The sequence below is a fragment of the Equus quagga genome, chromosome 14 (genome assembly GCF_021613505.1).
Source record: "Equus quagga isolate Etosha38 chromosome 14, UCLA_HA_Equagga_1.0, whole genome shotgun sequence".
Classification (NCBI taxonomy): domain Eukaryota; kingdom Metazoa; phylum Chordata; class Mammalia; order Perissodactyla; family Equidae; genus Equus; species Equus quagga.
In genome coordinates, this window is record NC_060280.1 from 53,000,884 (window position 1) to 53,022,297 (window position 21,414).

A 21,414-nucleotide genomic window follows, 5' to 3' on the forward strand; every position below is an offset into this window, starting at 1 on the left:
GAAACTGCTAACCTGTTCTGTATTTAATTTTGTCACTTCAGGAATCTTAATTTCCACTTAGAATAATTCTCTGGAGATATATGTGGGTTGTTGTGCGTTTGAATAGTTTGTTCCTTTTTATTGCTGAGAAGGTATTCAGATGTAGTACCATTTCTTTAACCATTTACTTGTTGAAGGACATCAGTTGTTTTCAGTATTTGGCTATTAGGAGGAAAACTGCTACAAGCATTCCTGTACAGCTTTTTGTGTGAACATACATTTCGTTTCTCTGGCATAAACGCTCAGGAGTGCAGTTGCAGGTTGATGGTACTTGTATGCTTAGTTTTAAAAAAAATTGCCACACTGTTTTCTCGAGTGGGTGTATCATTTTACATTCCTGTCAGCAATATATGAGTGATCTGATTGCTCTGCATCCTTGACAGCATTTGGTGTTGTCATTTTTTATTTTAGCCATTCTGATATGTTTGTGTTAATATGTCATTGTGGTTTTAATTTGCATTTTGCTGACAGCTAATGAAGTTGAACATCTTTTCATGTGCTCATTTTCCATCTGTATATCCTCTTCAGTGGCACGTCTCTTAATGTCTTTTGTCCATTCACTAATTGGATAGTTTATCTTTTTACTGTTGAGTTTTGAGAGTTCTTTTTATATTGTAGATACTAGCCCTTTGTCAAATATGTGGTTTGCAAATATATTCTCCCCCCCCCCCCCATAGCTTGTCTTTTCATCCTCTTAATAGGGTCTTTCACAGATAAAAAGGTTTTAATTTTATGAAGTCTAACTTATTAAATTTTCTTTTTAAGAATCTTTTGGTGTCAAGTTTAAGAACTCTATCTAGTTCTACATCCTGAAGATTTTCTTCTACAGTTTTTCTAAAAGTTTTATAGTTTTAAGTCATTGGTCCATTTTGAGTTAATTTCCATATAAAGAGTGAGACTTAGGTCAGGATTTGTTTCTTTGCCTTTGGATGTCTACTTGCTCTAGCATGATTTTTTAAAAAGGCTACCTTTCTGCCTTGAATTACTTTTGCACCTTTGTCAAAAATTAGTTATATAGGTCTATTTCTGGGTTTTCTATTCTGTTCCATTGAAGTGTGTATCTGTCCTTCCACCAATACCACAGTGTCTTAATTACTGTAGCTATGTAATAAGTCTTGGTATTGGATAGACTGATTTCTCCTACTGTATTGTTCTTTTTCAAAATTATTTTAGCTATTTCACTTCCTTTGCCTTTCAATATAAATAACAGAATAATTTTGTCTATTTGTATAAACAATATTGCTGAGATTTTGATAGGAATTCCATTAACTCTGTATAGTGGTTTGGGGAAAATTTACCTTTGTTATGTTGAGTCTTCCAATTCACAAACATGGTATATTTGTCCATTATTTAGATATTCTTTGCTTTCTTTCATCAGTGTTGTATAGTTTTCAGCATACAAGTCCTGTACATATTTTGTTAGATTAACACCTAAGATTTTAGTTTTTTTGAGCAATTACAGAGAGTCAAACTGTATCTTAAAGGATCACTATTTATGTGAAGAAGAGGAGAAGGCATTCCAGACAAAGGAAAAAGAATATGCAAAGAGTCAAAGGCTTGAGAAAGCTGGAGTATGTAGTGGGGTGCAGAGGGAAATAGGTGATTCAAGCAGTCAGTGGAGCCAGATTGCAAAGGGCTTTGATTAGGAGTTTCATATTTTAATTTTTTTCCTAGGCAGTGGGAAACTATATGCAATGTTGGAGTGGTGTGGCACAATCAGATTTTGTTTTTGTGCATGTTACTCTAATAGCAGTGAGGATATGGTTGAGGGGGCAGAGACTTGTAGCAGGGATACAAATTAGGAGGCCACTGCAATAGTCCAGGCGGGAAATGATGAGATGTGAAGATAACGAGTTCAGTTTTATACGTGTGTTTGAATGTTTGTAAACTTTTTGAGTGTCTGCTTATCTCTAACAAAAGTACAATGTTTAAATACAGATGTTCTATAGATAAGTGTTGAATGAATGAATGCACGTATTCTATGTCTATTAAGCAATTGGAAATATGGGACTAGACTATAGCATGGGAGACTTGTCTAGTGATAAGTAGTATAAGTTTTTGGTATAAAATAGTTGATAATTTAATCCACAGCATAAGATTAAATAATTCAAGGGTAGTGTTTAGAATTAAAGAATAACAGGCTGAATTTGGATCCCAAGGAAAATTAAAATGTAAAGGATAAGCAGAAAGCTGAAAAGAAATAATGGTTGTGGCTTGATGAGTGTGGGCATATAGATCCAACGAAAAAAGCTTCAAGAAGGAGATGAACACGAGTCATGTTGGAGTAATGACTACAAAGAAGATTTGTGTTTGATGATTAGGGCAGTAGTGTTGTTCCCAAATAAGAGTTTTAATATAGTGGTTCCTGCAGGTAGAAAATAATGGAAGAAAGATAATAAGAAGGTAATGTAAGAAACGTAATGATGAAGGGAAGGAGAGGAACATGAAGTAACTTGAGTCTAAGGAAGGTAAGGCTGTTGAGCTGAGCATGTGACAAGGAGGATACTTGATGGAACAGTCTCCCAGAGGAATTGGGCTGGAAATGTTCAGTAGAATGGTGAACAGATTTTCCTTGTATGGTAACAGGAATACGTCTATAGGTAAATTTAATGGAGATTCATGGGATTTTTGTTTTCTTATTAAAATTTGGTTGATTTTTCTTTTATTTTAGAACTAGGGCTCTTGGTATTGTTAATAAATCTATATTTTTTTTCTCAAGGAGAATTTTGAGATTTTTTTATTGCCGATTTTATATAGATCACTTTATTTTATTGCTGATTTTATGTTATTTTTAATCTACAACTTTTATGTGGAGATTCTGGAGAAGGAAAAGGAAAATGAGGCAAACTGAGAGTAGAAGGGGGAATCATAGGGGAAAGTTAGAAGGAAGCCATTTCTTTTGAGGAAAGAGAAGTGGGGGGTCAAAGATAAAATAGGGATACCATCAGTAACTTTTTAGGTAGAGTTTGGTATGGCAGTGAGGTCTTTGCGTCTTTACTGATCTTATTGATCTTCCAAGGCATGCTTTAAAGTAATTTATCTTTGCTTTTCCATAGATAATCTTATTTGGACTAATTAACTTAAAAATAATTTAGTAAGCGATGTGTTTATTGATACTCCTATTACAAATGACACATATAAAATAAAAATATCTTATATTTCTACAGATAGTTTCTATGTTACGTGGGGAGCCCGACATAATTCAGGAACAAGGGCAGCCCCAGGACAGCCATTGCCTCCACATGGAAAACCACTTGGAAAACTAAATTCTGCAGATCTCAAGGATGTTATTAAAAAGGTATAATTAGAATCATGAATTTGAGTTGGGATTTGGTTATGATTATAGTCATTTTTAAAATATTGCAAGCTTTTTGAGGATGTGGAGTGAAAGACCATAGAAAAGACAAAACTAGTTCTTATCTTTTGCAATTAGTTCATTGTGGCAGATCTAACTAGATACACATGTACTTACACAGATATGTGTAAAATTGCTAAGATACAGGTTGGCATAAGGTATCTGATCTTGGAAATATTAATGAGGCTTAATATTAATTGGGAAATCATCCTAGAGCAGTGGTCAAACTTTAGTGAGCATCAGAATCATTTTGAGAACCAGAAAGTATGCTGATTTTTGGCTTCCGTCCCAAAGAATTCTGATTCCATAGGTGAGGCCCAAAGAATCCGAATTTCTCACAGGCTCCCAGATGTAGATGATACTGCTAAGTCACTGAAACTTTGTGTAGCACTGTCCTAGAGAGGTTTTAAAAAAATTCTCTTTAAGTTTAATTAGAATAAAGAAGGAACAATATTATATATGATTGCTTTAAAAATTAATATTTGTATTGGAAGTTAGTGTGGATTTTATATTAAGAGAAGCTTTTCATGGTCTGCTCAACTGATTGATTTGCCTCCAATGAATACTGCAAAGTTTGGGAATGTTGCAAGTTGTTAAATGTATGAAGTCTGGTTGTCCTTTCTCTCTTCTTCACTCTATCACATAGTTGCTGGCGGGGCATACCAAGTGTGTGGGCTTTGGATTCCTTCCCAAGCAGTGCATAAGAACAAGAGTTCACAAAATAGTTTTTAAGCACTAGGTTTCTAGAGTTTTGGGATCATTTTATGGTCTGTGCACACTGATTTGATTTGTAACAACTGGTAAAATTTCAGAGATTTTGAAATTTTTATAATTAACCTGCTATCTCATACTGCAGTTTACTAATATATTAGTAAATTAGTATATTAATGGTATCCAAAAGTAACTGACTATTGTGGATGCTTGAAGTTGTTTGACATCATATAAATTTTTCCTAACAAATTGCCGTAAAGCTGGATTACTGGATAGATAAAATGTAGAGTGTAAGATGACATGTAGTCACTTAACCCTTTTCTAGAGTGTGTCAAAAATATAATATCTTTTTATTTATTTGTTTATTTTTTGAGGAAGATTAGCCTGGAGATAACTGCCACCAATCCTCCTCTTTTTTTTTTTTTCCTGAGGAAAACTGGCCCTGAGCTAACATCTGTGCCCATCTTCCTCTACGTTATATGTGGGACGCCTACCACAGCATGGCTTGACAAGCGGTGCATAGGTCTCCTCCCCGGATCTGAACCAGCAAATCCCCGGGCGCTGAAGCGGAACTTGAGAACCTAATCGCTGCGCCACCAGGCTGGCCCCCAAAAATATAGTATCTTAATCTAGATAATTAATGTTTTTATTATGTAATTAGGGCTTATATTAATGATAAAATATTCTTTGTGATTTTTTAAAAGGGTCTTATTCACTATGGACGAGATAACCAGAATTTCGATATTTTACTTTTCCAAGAAGTCCTGGAATATATGTCTAGGATAGATAGAGTGCTGAGTTTTCCTGGAGGTTCACTTCTGTTAGCAGGACGCAGTGGTGTGGGTCGTCGGACCATCACTTCTTTAGTCAGTCATATGCATGGAGCAGTGCTGTTTTCTCCAAAGATTTCCAGAGGCTATGAACTGAAGCAGTTCAAAAATGATCTCAAACATGTGAGTTACTCACAATCATTTACTTTATTTTGGTTTTAAATCACAATTAGTTATTATTCTAAAAGGCTTTAAAAACCTTTAGGTCTCTGATGTGCAACATAGTGTTTATTTTAATTTTGATGATTATTTTCCCCATGATTATTAGAAAATCATATTTTTATGTACAGATAGGAGAAGGTTCTTATTAGGACTTATAGCTCTCAGGTACCCCAGATTATGGGATGTTAGATGGAAATGAAAGATAAACAAAAGGAGGGAATTTATATAGGACGTATGTGGGTATATATAAAAATGATCCTCTACCTTTTGTTTTAATGTCCTAGCTGTGAAATAATTAAAATTTTCCCCAAATAGTATTTGTTCAAGGAGTAGGTTTACTTTCCAAACTATCTGGCTAAAGTTTGATTTTTAATTTTGATTACTCAAATACGTATTTAATATATTATAATATTTTATTGTTGTATATATAATATATAGGCAATAAATGTATATAATAAGTTAAAAATGACTTAGGTTACATACAGAAAAAAAATTTTTAACTGTGCCAAAAATATTTACTGGGTACCAAAATATATTGTCTTACTGTGCAGGTGCTGCATCTTGCAGGTGTTGAAGCACAGCAGGTAGTCTTACTTCTGGAGGATTACCAGTTTGTTCATCCGACATTTTTGGAGATGATCAATAGCCTTTTATCTTCAGGCAAGTGAATGATTTCTGTTCAAAGAAAATGAAAGTAAAAATTATTTAAGTAAAATTATCTTGTGTAAAATTATGTTTCAGAGAACTTTTGGCATAGCTTTTACTAAGGTGACAGGGGATTAAACATGCTCAGAGCAGGAGAATTGAAAATCTCATTTTTATAAAACCAAGGGATTGAAGAATTATATAAAAGTGATTATTAATATTGAATATTGGTGAATGTACCAAAAAATTGGCCCTCATACACTTTTGGTGGGACTGTTATCTGTTATAAACTTTTGGGAAAGTTATCAATCAGTACTTGTGTTTAAAATGTGCCACATCCTTTGATATAGCAATTCTGTTATCATAGAATTTTAACACACAGAAATAAAAGAACTAGCATGTAAGGAAATATGTATAATTTGTAACAAAAAATTTGATAGGACTTCACTGTCCATCATTTGTGGAATGATTGAATGATTATGATGTGGCCTTAATATGGGTATATGAATACAGATATATTCCAGATATATGAGATGTCATTTCTCAAAAAGAGGTATACTGGTATTGTCTCTGAAAAGCCACTAGACCTTTTTGGCGGTGTCCTTGGAAGAATACCTGCCATTTCCCATATTTCTTCCTTTCCTGAAGAATTTATGAAATTTATTAGAATCTTTTTATAATAAGTAATCACTGTTAATAGAATTGGTATGAGGTAGTTTAGTTTTAAACTTGGACCAAGCGTATTTTGTTATGTAAGTACAGTAAACCTTGTTAAAAGCTAGTTTCAATGTGTGAGTTGTTCCATTGTGGAGACCTGAGGACAAAGTTACAATGATGCTCATGTTCGACTCAGTTTTCATTAAATGCTTATTTTGCATCATGCTAGGTAGACTCTGAAATGAAATAATCTTTTCTTTAGAATTTAACAGCTTTGGTTGAAGAAAACATTTAATTTATAACGTGAGGTAATCTATACTTTAGTGCCCAAATGAGAAGTACAGATCGGGATTCTAGTTAGACAAGTGGTAGGTCAATTTTTGTTGGAGAGTTGAGGGGTGATGCCGTTGTGAAAGTGGTAGGTCTTGAGCAAGCTTGAAATGTTTGTGCCCTTTTATAGAATAGCCCTATTTTGATTTTTAAGGTGCATATCCCTGCATATTGCTTGAATTGTGACTAGATGGAGACCGTGTTCATGTTGGCTGAGATAAACTAGTAGACCAGATATGCAGGCTTTTTGTCCTTTTTTTGGTTTTGTTTTGTGAAAGCAACCATCCAGATAACCATTAACACAGTAATTATTGTTTTCATCTTAAGATAAATTGGCCTTTATTATCAAGATATAACTACAAAAATCATAAGTCAAGTTAAATTTTGGCAGCATTTTTGGCAAAAAAAGTATTTGAAAAATACTTCCAGAGAAAGTACTCAGTAGGCCTTTGTCTCTTTTTCCTATTTCAAATTCTTATTCTTTATAGTGTATAGTATGTACGTAGAGCTAGCTTTCTTTTCTAAATTTGAGGAACCAAATTTGGTTCCTCTTGGTTTGGCTGCAATTTAGAGAAAGACATAGAGCAGATTTATGTGTGTGTGTGTTTAAATATGTACAAGCTTGGGGGATGGGGACTGGTCTGGTATCTCTTGAGTTTCACCTAAAGAAAAGTAGGGATCAGGCTGATGGGCCATACATGAATGTAGTGCATTGGATGTTTAGCAAAAGAATTTTCACTTGATCTTATAATTTCTTGCAAACTATAAATATATTGGTTTAACAAATATTTATTAACCACCTGTCGTGTGCAAGACCCAGTTCTAAATACTGGATTTATAGTGGCGAACAAGACATGGTTCAGGCCCTTCTATCAAATTCTTGTAGTCTTAATCAACTTTGATTTGCCTTTCATCGTTGTGTTGCTTAATAGCAGGCCATGGACTAGTTCTCCTGATTTCTAGTCCAAGTTTATTCATTCATTCATTCATCTCATAAATATTTATGTCCCAGATACTTTGCTAAGAATACTCGAAAGTTAATATTGAACATGATCAAATATTTGTCCTCTGGGAATTCAGAATCTATTTGGGCAGGAAAGGGAAGTAATTCATTCATTATTAAATAATATGATAAATGCTAAACAGAGATATGTTTGGATATTTTGTGAAAGAGACAAGAGTGCTTTACTTAGCATATGGATAATCAGGAAAGGCTCATGGGCATAACAGTTGACAAAGTAGTGTCTTGAAAGATAAATAGTAATTGTTTTGGAAGATAAGGGACAGAGGAAGACTGTGGGTATGTATTTCAGGAAGAAGGAGTATTTCATTATATTTATGGAACATGAAGTTCATTGAGCTAGAATACAAGGTCTTGTAGGGGAGGGATGGAGAAGAACGTGCAAAGGCAGATAAATGGCTAGATTATGAACTGTCTTGAATGGCTTGCTTAGGAGTTTAAATTTTATCAAATGAAGGGTACAGATGTAGATTTGTGAGTAATATAGAGGTGATAGGATTTGTGTGTTTTTGGAAATAAAGATTGAATAAGGGCAGATTATTTAATACAAAAATAGAAAAAGTATCATGTATATAAAATGTGTTTTGAATTAGTGTAATGCAGCTAAAATTCAAAAGAAATGTAATGTTCTTCTGTAGGTGAAGTTCCTGGACTCTATACTCTTGAAGAATTAGAGCCATTGCTGTTGCCTCTTAAGGATCAGGCTTCACAAGATGGTTTTTTTGGACCGGTCTTCAATTACTTCACATATAGTAAGTGACATAGAATTCATTAATCAATTCAAACTCAGTTCGTGTGAAATAAATACCTTTTAATTTGCCTTATTTTCTCATTAGATTGGAAAGGTATGTTAAATCTTGGGTCCATTTGGTAATTTATACATTTTTCTTTTTTATGGTGCTTGTAGAAGATAACACACAAGTAGCCTAAAGGCTAACCTATAATAAAAACATGCTTTCAAAATTTTAGCAAACGAGAAAGATGAAAGTGTAATGTTCTTTGGAATATTTACTTTGCTGTCTTTTTTTCATGTGGTAAATTTAGTGCTTAGTGCCTCCTACCTTAGAGAATTATGAAACTATTTCAGTTGTGCCAGACTCTATAGTTCTTTTTAAAAAACTAAATGACCTTGGATTATTATAGAAGCAGTTTTATGTGTACTGTAGATATCTAAAACTGAATAAGTAGAACATAAAGCGATAGTAGCGCTACGCAGACATTGCTACTACACTGATCTTCTTTTTTCCTAAAAGAACATTTATTATTGATGAAATAAAGTTAAACAGCTACCCTCCCTTCCCTCTCTTTCAAGTTTACAAGGAAATTCTACCGTACCTTTAAGAAACGGATTATCCCAATGCTATTTTAAACTGTTTCGAAATATAGAAACAAGGAAAATCTCCAAATTCTTTTTATGAAGGGAAAATATCATTGATATTGAAACAGGGAAAAGATATTTCTCCTAAAAGAAAGCCAGAGATCAATTTTGCTTGTGAATATTGAAACAAAAATCCTTGAGTGAAAGATTATAAAATAGAATCCAGTATCACATTTGAAAAATAACGTATAAAATAGCAATATAGTATATACCCTTATCTTCTTCGTGAATATCCTCTGGATTATTTTTCTTAGCATGAACACATACACTATTATTTTTTAACCAAAATAAAAATTATACCATAATACTGTTTCACAGCTTGTTCTTTTTAACAAACATCTCCTACAATTCGATTTCAGAAAATTTTAATCTCATAAAACCAGACCATATATAGGTTTCTGCAATTATTATTGCTATAGTATTCCATGGTTATAATTTTCTTATATATGTTTTAGGAATTCAGCAAAACTTGCATATTGTCTTGATAATGGATTCTGCAAATTTAAACTTCATAATAAACTGTGAAAGTAATCCAGCTTTGCATAAGAAATGCCAGGTGTTGTGGATGGAAGGTTGGTCAGATAGCAGTATGAAGAAGGTAAGTTTAACATTTAAATATGGAAGTAAAAAAATAAGCACATTTTCTTTTTGAAGATACTGATTTTCATAATTTCCCTTTGTTGTTTGTTATAATATTACCTTATTCTTGACACTGAACATCTCTTGTATGTTTGAAAATAATTCTATTTCCTTCATACTCTTGTGTGATAGTTTAATTGAATATAGAATTTTAGGTTGAAGATTTTCTTAATTAAGGACCACAGAGATATTTATTGTACTTTAAACTTTTTATGCATTTCATTAACTATCCCATCACAGGCTAACTTAAAATAAGAACATCACAGCAATAATTTTAGCAATTTTTTAAATTAAAAAAATTTTAAATCCCTTTTAAAAAATGTATAATTGCTGTGCTATCTGTTTGGAGGGAGATGATTTAATGTGTGGGCTCATAGCACTGTCTTAGTTAGAAGCTTCTCATATTGCTTTGTTTGAATAAATAATAGTTTTCAATATTGTCTCTGAATGATATTCATATTTTCAAGCATTCATTTCTTTGTGTTTGTATAATTAAAATACAGACTAATACCTATCATGATTCAGAGGAAGGTGTGTAATTTGGGATAATAGACAAGATTTTACAGATGAGATGATATTTTAGATAGACTTCAGTAAGTAGATAGAGGAGAAGAAAGTTATAGTCTAAGGAGGCCATGTGAACTAGAGGCATTCATTAAGAAGTAATGATGATTGGTTGCTTAATATGTGCCACTATTCTATATGTTGAGGATATAGCAGAGAAAAAACAGACAAAAGTCTTTGCCCATGTGAAATTTACATTCTTTTTTGGGGGATATCTGGGGAAAAGTTTTCTAGGTGAAGATCCTGAGATGACAGCTCACTTAGTGATTTTGAGGATCAGCAAGAAGCCAGTTCATCTGTAACAGAGTGATTAAGAGGGAGAGTAGTTGGAGATAAGGTCAGGGAAGTAAGAGGAGAACAGTTAGGGTGGGACTTTTTAAGCCATTATAAGAATTTTAGCTTTTCCTGTAAAGAAGTAAGGGAGCTTTTGGAGGCTTTTGAGCAACATTGTTGTAATGTTTTGATGGGATTACTCTGGCTTCTGGGCTGAAAAAACTCTATAGAGGGCAAAGGTCGAAGCAGTTACAAAGCTAATACAATAATCCAGGTGAGAGAAAAGAATGGCTTGCACTAGGAATGTAGTGATGGAGGTGATGAGAAGTGGTCGGATTCTAGATATGTTTTACAGTAAATAAAACAGGATTTGCTGACACATTATAGAATGTATAAGAGAAAGTGAGTCAAGAATACTTCCAAGTATGTTGGCTTGAGCACCTGGAAGGATGGAATAACTGTCAACTGAAAAGGGGGAGACTGTGAGAAGGGCATTTTGAGAGGAGAATATGAGGTTTTCAGGTTTAGATTTGTTAAATATGAGATGTCAGACATCCAAGTTGCAAAAGTTGAGAAGACATTTGGATTATGAGTCTGGAGTTCAGAGAAAAGAAAGATCAAGCATACAGATTAAATATTTGGGAATTATCAGACTTTAGGTGGTATTTAAAGCTATGAGAATGAATGATGTTACCAAGGGAGTGAGTGTTGTCAAAAAATAGGAAGGGGATCCAAGGACTGAACCCTGGGGCACTTTAACATTAAGAAGTGGTGATGAGGGGCCAGCCCCGTGACTTAGTGGTTGAGTTCACACGCTCTGCTTCAGTGGCTCAAGGTTTGGTCGGTTCGGATCTTGGGCACGGATGTGGCATCGCTCATCAGGCCATGCTGAGGCGGTGTCCCACATCCCACAACCAGAGGTACTCACAACTACAATATACAGCTATGTACTGGGAGACTTTGGGAAGGAAAAAAAAAAAAGATTGGCAACAGTTGTTAGCTCAGGTGCCAATCTTAAAGGAAAAAATGTAAGAAGCTGAGATGAAGAGGAAGAACCAGCAAAGAATACTGAGAAGGAGCTGGGGACATAGGAGGAAAACCACGAGAACGTGAGGACAAGCAAAGCCAAGAAGCCAAGCAAAGACAGCATTTCAAAGGAGTAAGGAATGATGAACTATGACACATGAAAGTAGATGAGGCCTGGAATTGATTATTGGATTTAGCGACATGGAGGTCATTGGTGACTTTGATAAAGCAGTTTCAGTTAGTAGTTAAAAAAAACATATTGGAACATGTTTCGGAAAGAATGAGAAGAGAGAATTGAAAAGAGTGAATATGGTCCCCTCTTTTGAGGAATTTTGTTGTAAAGTAGAAGAGAGAAATGGATGAGTAATTGGAGGGAGAGGGAGTAAAAATAGTGTTTTTTTAAAAAAAATTTAAGATGGGACAAACTATAGCATGTTCATATGCTGTCGGGAATGCAAAAAGGAAGTAAAACATATGTTACTGGAGAGACAGGGAAAAATTGCTGGAGCATTATCATTGGGTAGTGGACAGCATATGGGTCTAGCGCACAGATGAATGGAAGCATCATCCATAATAAAAGGAAAGAAAGCAGAGTACAGAAACACAGGTCCATGTAGGTTGGCAGGTGTGGTATTGGAAAGTTTCAGAAACTTCTGATTGTTTCTATTTTCTCAGTGAAATAGGAAGTAAGTTTATCAGTTGGGAGAAAAGTTGAGAGAAGAGATTTTGGAGTCTTGAAGAGATACAAGAGGATATGGAAAATAGTAGTTTGGAAGAGTGAAAGAGTGAAAGGTTTAGAAGAATGGACTATGATAGGTGGCATTAAGGGTTCACTTGAGTTAATGATCATGAAGTTCAACTGAGGCCAGTCAGCATTATTGTGTGTTTTTTCTCTAGTCTTATGTGCACTCACAAGTGCAGACCTGCAATAGGTGTGACTTGCACTTAACCAGGATTGAGGCTTTGCTACTCGAGTATGACAAAGCAAGTGAGGATCAAGGGAGTTGAGAAATTGTGATAGAAAGATGGTGAATGACAGTGTAAAGACGGTCAAATTAATAGATTGTAGATCTTAGTAGAGTCTGAGGATTATTGAGATTGCAAAGGGAATGTGCTGGGAAGATAGCAGTATAGTGATAGAAGAGTGGGATGTTTCAAAGTGAGATTATGGAATGATTTCACTTATGGTTAATGACATATTCTCAGGGTCTGACCGTTTGAGGTGGGGGTGAGTACCTGAGAAAAGTGGTGAATAAGATGACAGAAAAAGAAATTAAAGGAATTGAGAGGTGATGGTATTAATAGAAATTAATAGGGTTAATATACTCATTCAACTCTTTTTAGAAAGTGCCATTTTCATCTCTAAGGAGGCAAGGTGGAGGCAAAGGGAAGTATAGGTGAATCCAGGCAGGAAAACTTTACTAGTGTAGGATATTATTTAGGGATAGACTTTTTATTTTTTTTCCCTTCAGCTTTATTGAGGTATAATTGACAAATAAAAATTGTGTGTGTTTAAGGTATACATAATGATATTTTGATATATCTATATGTTGTGAAATGTTTACCCTGATCAACCCAATTAACATAAGGGATAGACTATTTTAAAGAAAGTGAGTTTCCAAAGAAACAAATTTCCATTGCTTTAAAAGGATAAATTTCAGATATTCTCACAGAGGCTTGAGTGTTTTGTCAGAAATCAGTGAAGGTGTTTGAGAAAAAACCATGGTCTCTGCCTCAAGACCCATGGCACTTTCAAGCTCTCCATTAGTTAAGGGATCTTTTGGTTTACATTTTATTCTGTCTGAGAAATTCAGAAAATGATTTTTTGACCTAATTACCTGGATTACTTGTGCTGCTTCTTGCTATTAATGTTAAATGTATCATGTAAAAGAAGTTGAAGCTTTTTGGCTTAATTTTAAAATTTCAGTGTTCTACTACTTTAATTTTTTTCTTAGAAAACTAAGTTTTTTGTGTATATTTTTAAAATACTACTCATAAGATTATCATTTTTCTGTAATAATAATGATGTCTGTTTATGAAACCTTATTTTCTTATTTGTAATAGTGGCAAAAACCTAGCTATAGCTAGACAATGGATAGTTTTTAGAATTATCAGTTATGAAATTGTTAATTATCAATTATGGAATTATTTTCATTTACTTTTAGTTATTTTTTATTCAAGAAAGCTAAGAATCCTTGTGTATCCTTTTATGCCATGAAGGCATTTTATTAGTTTGATGCCAAATAAAACATTTAATTTTTATTATTGCATGATTTAAATGGCATTTGTGGTTATATTCTAATTCAATCCAAATTGTAATTTCTTTTATCTGGTATAGTCTCATCGTTTTTCAGTGAGATGTTGGAGCCTTTCCCTATATATCATTAATTTGCAATCAATTAATAGTTGATATGTGTCAAAATTTTGTCTAGGAAATAATGTCTTCTAAAGATGGCTACATTTATTTTTTCTCTTAGTCTGGAAAAAATCCTAGAAGAAAAGTGCAGTTGATACTTTTTTGTGTGTGTTAGAAGTGTTTAACCTCTGATACTGGATTATTTAAACTTTTTCGTACTGAATTGAGTTTTAAAGAAATGATCTTCTGTTTTAGATACCTGAAATGTTATTCAGTGAAACAGGTGGTGAGGAAAAATATAGTGACAAAAAAAGAAAAGAAGAAAAGAAAAAAAATTCAGGTAGTATTTTGATGAAATTGATTTTATCTGATTTTAATTTGTGAAATAATTGCGATTTTCTAATGTTACAGATCCAATACAGATTCACAATCATTATCGATTTGAGTAATGCTAAACAAAGTTAGATTTCTTTTGATGCAAACTAAACTTTAAAGCCTTCTTTTTTTTAAAACTAATGTTTATGTCATTTCATATAGGACCTAACAGAATATCTATTGTTTGAATTTAAGAAATTAAAAAATCATGTTTTTGACATGAAAGATCTAAAGGGCCTGCTTATATTGCGTAGGGTCTTTGGTTAATAGCCTAAACTTTCCATATTAGTTTATCACTTAGATATGTCATAGCACTCAATTCATGCATGAAAAAGTTTTATGATATTCTTTGTGTATGCACATAATATTTTCTTTTTTTTTTTTTGAGGAAGATTAGCCCTGAGCTAACTACTGCCAATCCTCCTAATTTTGCTAAGGAAGACTGGCCCTGAGCTAACATCCATGCCCATCTTCCTCTACTTTATACATGGGATGCCTACCGCAGCATGGCTTTTGCCAAGTGGTGCCATGTCTGCACCCAGGATCCAAACTGGCGAACCCCGGGCCGCTGAGAAGCAGAACATGCGAACTTAACCGCTGCGCCACTGGGCCGGCCCTTGGACATAACATTTTTATTAACTATCATAGTCTCATTATTTTCTCCAGTTCCAAATTAATTTTGAATGTAGTCTTTATTTTTCTTTTAGACCATAGCATATTCATTCATTTATTTATCTAACCATCTAGTCATCAAATATTTATTTAACTTGTTTTATATTAGATACTGGGCTGGATACTAGACATGACTTAGGAGCTCATAGTCTAGTGATAGCAAGAATTATGTTATATATGAACATATATCTCTGACGTAGCAAAATGAGTGATGGTAGAATTTTATATGAAGTGCATTAGAAAGGGAAACCTCTAACTAACAAATATCATAGGAAATGGACATTGCCCAGACAGGCAATTAGGAACGGGTATTCTGATTAGAGTGACTAGCATGGAAAAGGCTTGAAGAAATAAAATAGGCATTTTTAGGAAACTATAATTAGCATAAAGAGTTTAAACATAGAACGTATAAATAGTAGAATACTAGATGAAGAGGGAAAGTAGACAGGTAATGAAGAGCCTTCCATGTTGTGCTAAATTTGGATTCTGACTTGCGGACGATCTGGGGTAATTGGGAAATTTAGTAGAGATGTAACCAGATTTTTGTTTTAGAAACAGAAATTTCTAGATCCATCCTTTTCTTCAGTTATTGGAAAGTAGATTGGTGTAGGGAGAAACTGAAGGCAATTAGACCACAGTAGAAGGCTATTGCAGTAATCTAAGAGGAAGGAATGGCCTTGGGGAGATATTAGGAAGTAATCCAAAGAAGGCTTGGTTATGTAATGGCTGTGGCATACAGGGAAGAAGGAGTCAAGGATGTTTCTCAGGGTTCTGGCTTAGAAAATTCATTTGACATTGATTTTATTAACTAAGGTAGAGAATCTAGAGAGAAGTAGATTGAGGCGATGAGAGGAAGATCATGTGTTTGGTCATAGATATGTTGAATCTAATGTGAACTTATTTTTAATTTTTTGGCATTTGAAATCTTGTTTCTTCCTGTGTCAACGGGAGTGGATTGGTGTTATTTGGGTTGATATCTCTTTTCCATTCAAGCAGCTTTTATTGAGCTTATTTCTGGATTACATATGTTACATAGTTCCAATTAATTTATATGCTATGACAATCTGTAGTTTTTTCTTGCAGCAGTAAAAGTGTTCAGGGGAAATATATAACAGTGGAAGGATCAAGACCACTGAAATTAAATAATTCAAAGTTCATAAGAAAAATGGGAGCTGCGAATTGATGTGTAGGAATGCATGTGTACTTTAAGCAAAGATGATATCTCATATTTATAGTTATTTGAGGGAAATATCTGGTATGAAATATAGTTAAGATTATTTTCTCTAATTCTTGCTGGATCATGCATATATTAAGTCATTTTTGTTTTCTGTCTCTTTCTAGTTGATCCTGATTTTCTAAAATCATTTTTATTAATTCATGAATCCTGTAAAGCATATGGTGCTACACCAAGCCGATATATGACCTTTTTACATGTGTATTCTGCCATTAGTAGCAGCAAGAAAAAGGAATTACTGAAAAGACAAAGTCATTTGCAGGTACAATATTGGTGATCTTGAGTTACTTTATCTATATACTGGGAACAAGGATTATATATGTCCATAATCCATGTTGCCCATGGCATATATTTAGTATAAATAAATATTGTACTGTATTAAATGCCTTAAAACAGTCTCCCTTACCTACCTATATTGCCCACCAGGTCATAGTAATAGTTTTTTTGGGTTTTTTTGATTCAATAATTATTCCTTTTCTTCACTAGATGGTATTTATATGCTTTTGATGGCTTATGGTGCTGTCTTTAAAAGTCTTACATGAAAGCATTTTTAGAAATTCAGAAATGCCAATTATTAATTAAAAGGTAATGTCCAAGATTATGCTTTATAATAACCTTTAAAATTAAAATTATGTTTTACAAAATAATATTATTACCCATGTCACTTAGTACATTCTGAACAGTTTTCGTTTTGTTTCTCTAATTATAGAGCTTAAACTTAAACATGGCATTAAAATGCCAGCCTCAGAAATTGTCAGAGAGCATTTCCTCTCCAAAGTTCTAGCTTCTCTTTGTTGGTGTAAAAACTAGGATCTATCTTAATTGACAAAGTGATCTTTATTCTTCTTTCTAATGACTCATTTTTATTTATATTAAGCCACTAACTATATGTGCTTTGGGAGGGTTGATTTTGTGATTTAGTCCTCTATAGTGCTGTGGGTAAATTACTTAAACTTGCTGAGTTGCAGTTTAATTGGGTCAGTGGTAGTTGTAAGTGTATTAGATAAAAATACATGTGTAAGGAACCAGCATGATGCCTGTCTTCTATGTTAGGTACTCAATAAATATTGACTGCATTCCTTTTTCGCCATTGCTGTCTCCTCAAATCTTCTGATTTGTTAGATGACAAAAGCCCAACTCATATTATAGAAGAGAGGGAATATTTTTCATGTCCATTCCTTGGGTAATTCTTGGGCAGTGGGATGGGGTACCATAATGCCCAGGCCAGGGTCAAATAACCATACAAAGAATAGGTAAGGCATTTTGAATGATAGCCCACCAGAGCCATATGTGAGGCAGTCTCTTATAAAAAGATAGGTACTGGGCAGACAAAACCAAATCATGTCCAGTATAGGAAGCATGGCCCTTGAGTCCTTTTACCTCGTCAATGAGACTAAAAAATGGAAAAGGTTTACTGAGTTTTTTTCTTGTTTTCTATTTTATCTCCTGTCTACTGTAGTGGGTAAAACACCAAGTGTTTAAGCTACCAAGTATGTGTTGATCTGTTCAGCTTTCCTGTCATGCTTTAAAATCTGTTTTTCTTTTAAGCCTCTGTAGAGTCTTTTACTACATCTTAATGGGTATATAGTTGAATAAATCATTATAATTAGCAATAAGAAAAAACCTAAGTCCACTTGCAAATGTCTCATATGCACATATTTACACTTTTGCTTGATTCTTTCTTATAGGCTTTATTTACTGTGCATGTATAAAATTCCTTTTTTTGTAATATGGCCAACTGATGTTTTATTGATTTAGGCTGGTGTATCTAAACTAAATGAAGCTAAAGCTCTTGTGGATGAATTGAACAGAAAAGCTGGAGAACAAAGTATATTACTTAAAACTAAGCAAGATGAAGCAGATGCTGCCCTTCAAGAGATCACAGTATCAATGCAGGTAATGTTTAGAGTGAGCACAGAACTGCAAACAATAGGGTGACATTTATGCCTGATGTTCATCAGTGTGAGAAATAACATTTTTACTTACGTAAATTTAAAAAATATTGCTTGTCTCTGCTGAGTCAGACTGATGGTATTGTGTACTTGAGATTTTGTGGAACAGCGTGGTATTTTCACATGTTGTTTTAAAATCATAACTATATTCTCCTCCATTCATCATATACTAATTTACCTAAACCCTATAAATATAAAAATGTAAACATTTTTAATTTGTATAGATTTGTCTATAGTTGATTTTATTTGCTTATCCTCTGCTAGTTAAGTTGATATAGTTCCTTTTATGTTTCTTAAAATTATCTCCTTTAGGGCTCAAGGGTTTTCCCTGCCTTTAATATTCTCAAGATTTACAAAATTAGTCTTTATTCATTCTATTTACACTTTCATGATATTTTTATATTTTTATTATATCTGTTTTTGCTATTGCCCTTCTTTTGTTGAACCCTTTCAAAGGAGATTCCTCCGAGTTCTTTCTTGGCCCAGGTCTTCTTACATGTCCTCATGCCCTCTCAGGATGCTCTTGCCTGTTACCTTACTTTTTACTGTCAACTACCTACTGACTACCACCAATTGCATCATTTTTGTCCTTCAGCCCTAATCCCTCTTCTGAGCTTCAGACTCAAATATCCAATAATCTGTCTGAGCTTCAGACTCAAATACCCAATAATCTGTTAGACATATCTTCTTGAAAGTCCCATGAGTATTACAATTTGAAACACAGTCAAAACTGAACTTGTAATTTTCCTCTCCCGTATTCCTTTCCTCAGGTTATGGTACTACAACATAGCTAATTATTCAGAACAGAACTTACAAATTATATTAGACTTCTGCTCCCTCAATCCTTATATCTAGTGAATAATTAAATTCTGTTAGTTTACCTCCTTGATTATGTTTCACATATGTTTCCCCGTCTCTATGTTGGTGACTATTGACGTTACTTCAAGTCTAATGTCCCTTTTATTTGAATTAACTTCAATATTTATGAGACTAATATATATATCTCAATAAAATTAAATGGCACAAAAAGTCTTAAAAATAATAAAGTTGGAGGACGTATGATTTAAAGATTTACTATAAAGCTACAGTAATCAAGGCAGTGTGATATTGGTGTAGTGATAGACATATAGATCATCGGAACACTATGAAGTCAAGAAATAGACTTACACATACATGGCCAGTTGATTTTAAACAAGAATGCCAATTAAATGGGGAAAGGATAGTCTTTTAAAAAAAACAGTGCTGGAATGTTTGGATCTCCATGTAGAGAGAGAAAAACCCTCAGACCTTTACCTTACAACTTATGCAAAAATGAACCTGATGTGGATCATAGATCTAAGTGTACAGCATAAAATTATAAAACTTTGGAAGAAAACAAAGGAGAAAATCTTTATAATGTTGAGTGAGGCAAAGATTTCTTAGATATGATACCAAAATAGAAGAAAAAAATTGAAAATTGGACTTCATCAAAATTAAAAACTTCTGCTCTTTGAAATAAATTCTGAAGAAAATGAAAAGGTAAGTCAGACTGGAGAAATTATTTCCAAACATATGTGATAAATGACTTGTATCCAGAATATATAGAAACTATGACAACTTAATGATAATAAAACAAACAATCCAACTTAAAATGGGCTGAAGGTTTGAACAAATCCTCTATGAAAAGAATACATATAAAGGGCCAGTAAAGACCTGAAAAGATGCTCACCATCATTAGACCTTGAGAAATGTACTCCCCTTGTTTTCAGTATGAGCACTCATCTTAGTCCTTAGCTGTATGTGGTAATCCCAAGTCCAGAGCTTCTTTGACTTAATTTCTCTGACAGGTAACTTTTTTTCCAGACTCCTGTTAGTCAGGAAGGGGAGTGGTATGACTCAATGAACTGTGTGTTTAAAATTTTTTCTAAATGTTCTTCCAAGATTTCAAAAAGCATCAGCTATTCTGTAGTTTTCATTAGCCACCTAAAGTATTCTCTCATAGAGCCTTCTGACTTGTTTCATTCTTAACTGGATGCCTCTGCCTGGTCACAGTGGCCATCCTGAGATCGATCATTCTTCATCAGCATCTGGTCTACTCCCTTGTTTCTGTGGAGTCTATCCCCAAAAGCTTCTTGAGAAAGGATCCATGGGAGGTAAACTTGGAGATCACATGTGTGTGAATATTCTGCTCTGTCCTTGGTTGGTTATTTGTGTGCTGAGAATGGTATTCTAGGTTGGAATACATTTTCTTCAGGACGTTCAAGGAATTGTTTCATTTTCTTATAGCTTCCATTGTGATAAAACACTCAAAAGCTATTTTAATTCCTGATACTTTCAAGGTGATCTGGTTTTTTCCCTCTTTCAAAATCTTTTAGATCTTTGTTTTCATTGTTCTGAAAGTTATAATCTGCCTTGGTTTAGGTTTATTTTCATTCACTGTGTCAGATACCATGTGGGTTCTTGCCACCTGAAAATTTATCTCCTTCAGTTCTGGGAAATTTCCTTCAGTTATTCTGTTGATAATTCCTTTCCCTCTATTTCTCTGTTCTCACTTTTTAGAATTCTTATTATTTGGACGTTGGGCTTCCTGCTCTGACTCTCTAATTTTCTCACCTTTTTTTCTCTTTTTGCTGTACATTCTTCAAAATTTCCTCAACTTTATTTTCTAGTTCTCCTATTGAGTTTTTCATTTCTGTCATATTATTTCCCAGGAGATTTTTTTAACCTCAAAATGTTTATTTTTGGCAGTGTCTTTTTTTCTTGTTTCATTTTTGCAGTCTCTTTCCACTTAGCTCTCAGAAGCTATTTTATGAAATTTTCTTCTTTCCCAAATATATTTTATTATTTGGTTTTTCCTACTTGATTGCTTTATTCTCACTTATTCACAAAAGAAACTTGCTTTTTACATGTGGTCAATCTTCATTGGAAATCTGAGTAAGAAGGGGACTTATGTATTGTGAGCTCCATAAGAAGGTTACCTGGACTGATTCAAATGACATAATTTAAAGAAGATTTCACCTGATATGTCAAAATAAATCCATTGGCTTATGGGAAATTTTCAAAAGCAATAACATTGCCACATAATTGATGATTATGTACATGTTCAGTTTTTCCAGATAATTTTATTGAGTACCTGACCTGGTAAGTAATATATCAGAAAATCAAATGTAATTTTCAAACTGCAAAACTTCAGCATAATTATTTTCTCAAGGCATT

General features: G+C 33.7%; 1 protein-coding gene across 6 annotated transcripts in view; it reads left to right on the forward strand.

Moving 5' to 3' along the window:
* Positions 1 to 21,414, forward strand: part of DYNC2H1 (dynein cytoplasmic 2 heavy chain 1) — a 289,228-nt gene that overhangs the window by 75,112 nt on the left and 192,702 nt on the right. For all 6 annotated transcript variants that reach the window (XM_046637538.1, XM_046637540.1, XM_046637542.1 and 3 more), the window contains 8 exons: positions 3,207 to 3,337; positions 4,810 to 5,058; positions 5,649 to 5,757; positions 8,389 to 8,502; positions 9,584 to 9,726; positions 14,242 to 14,326; positions 16,375 to 16,529; positions 18,026 to 18,163. In XM_046637538.1, coding sequence (XP_046493494.1) covers positions 3,207 to 3,337; positions 4,810 to 5,058; positions 5,649 to 5,757; positions 8,389 to 8,502; positions 9,584 to 9,726; positions 14,242 to 14,326; positions 16,375 to 16,529; positions 18,026 to 18,163 — 1,124 coding nt within the window. The remainder of the gene's footprint in view (positions 1 to 3,206; positions 3,338 to 4,809; positions 5,059 to 5,648; positions 5,758 to 8,388; positions 8,503 to 9,583; positions 9,727 to 14,241; positions 14,327 to 16,374; positions 16,530 to 18,025; positions 18,164 to 21,414) is intronic.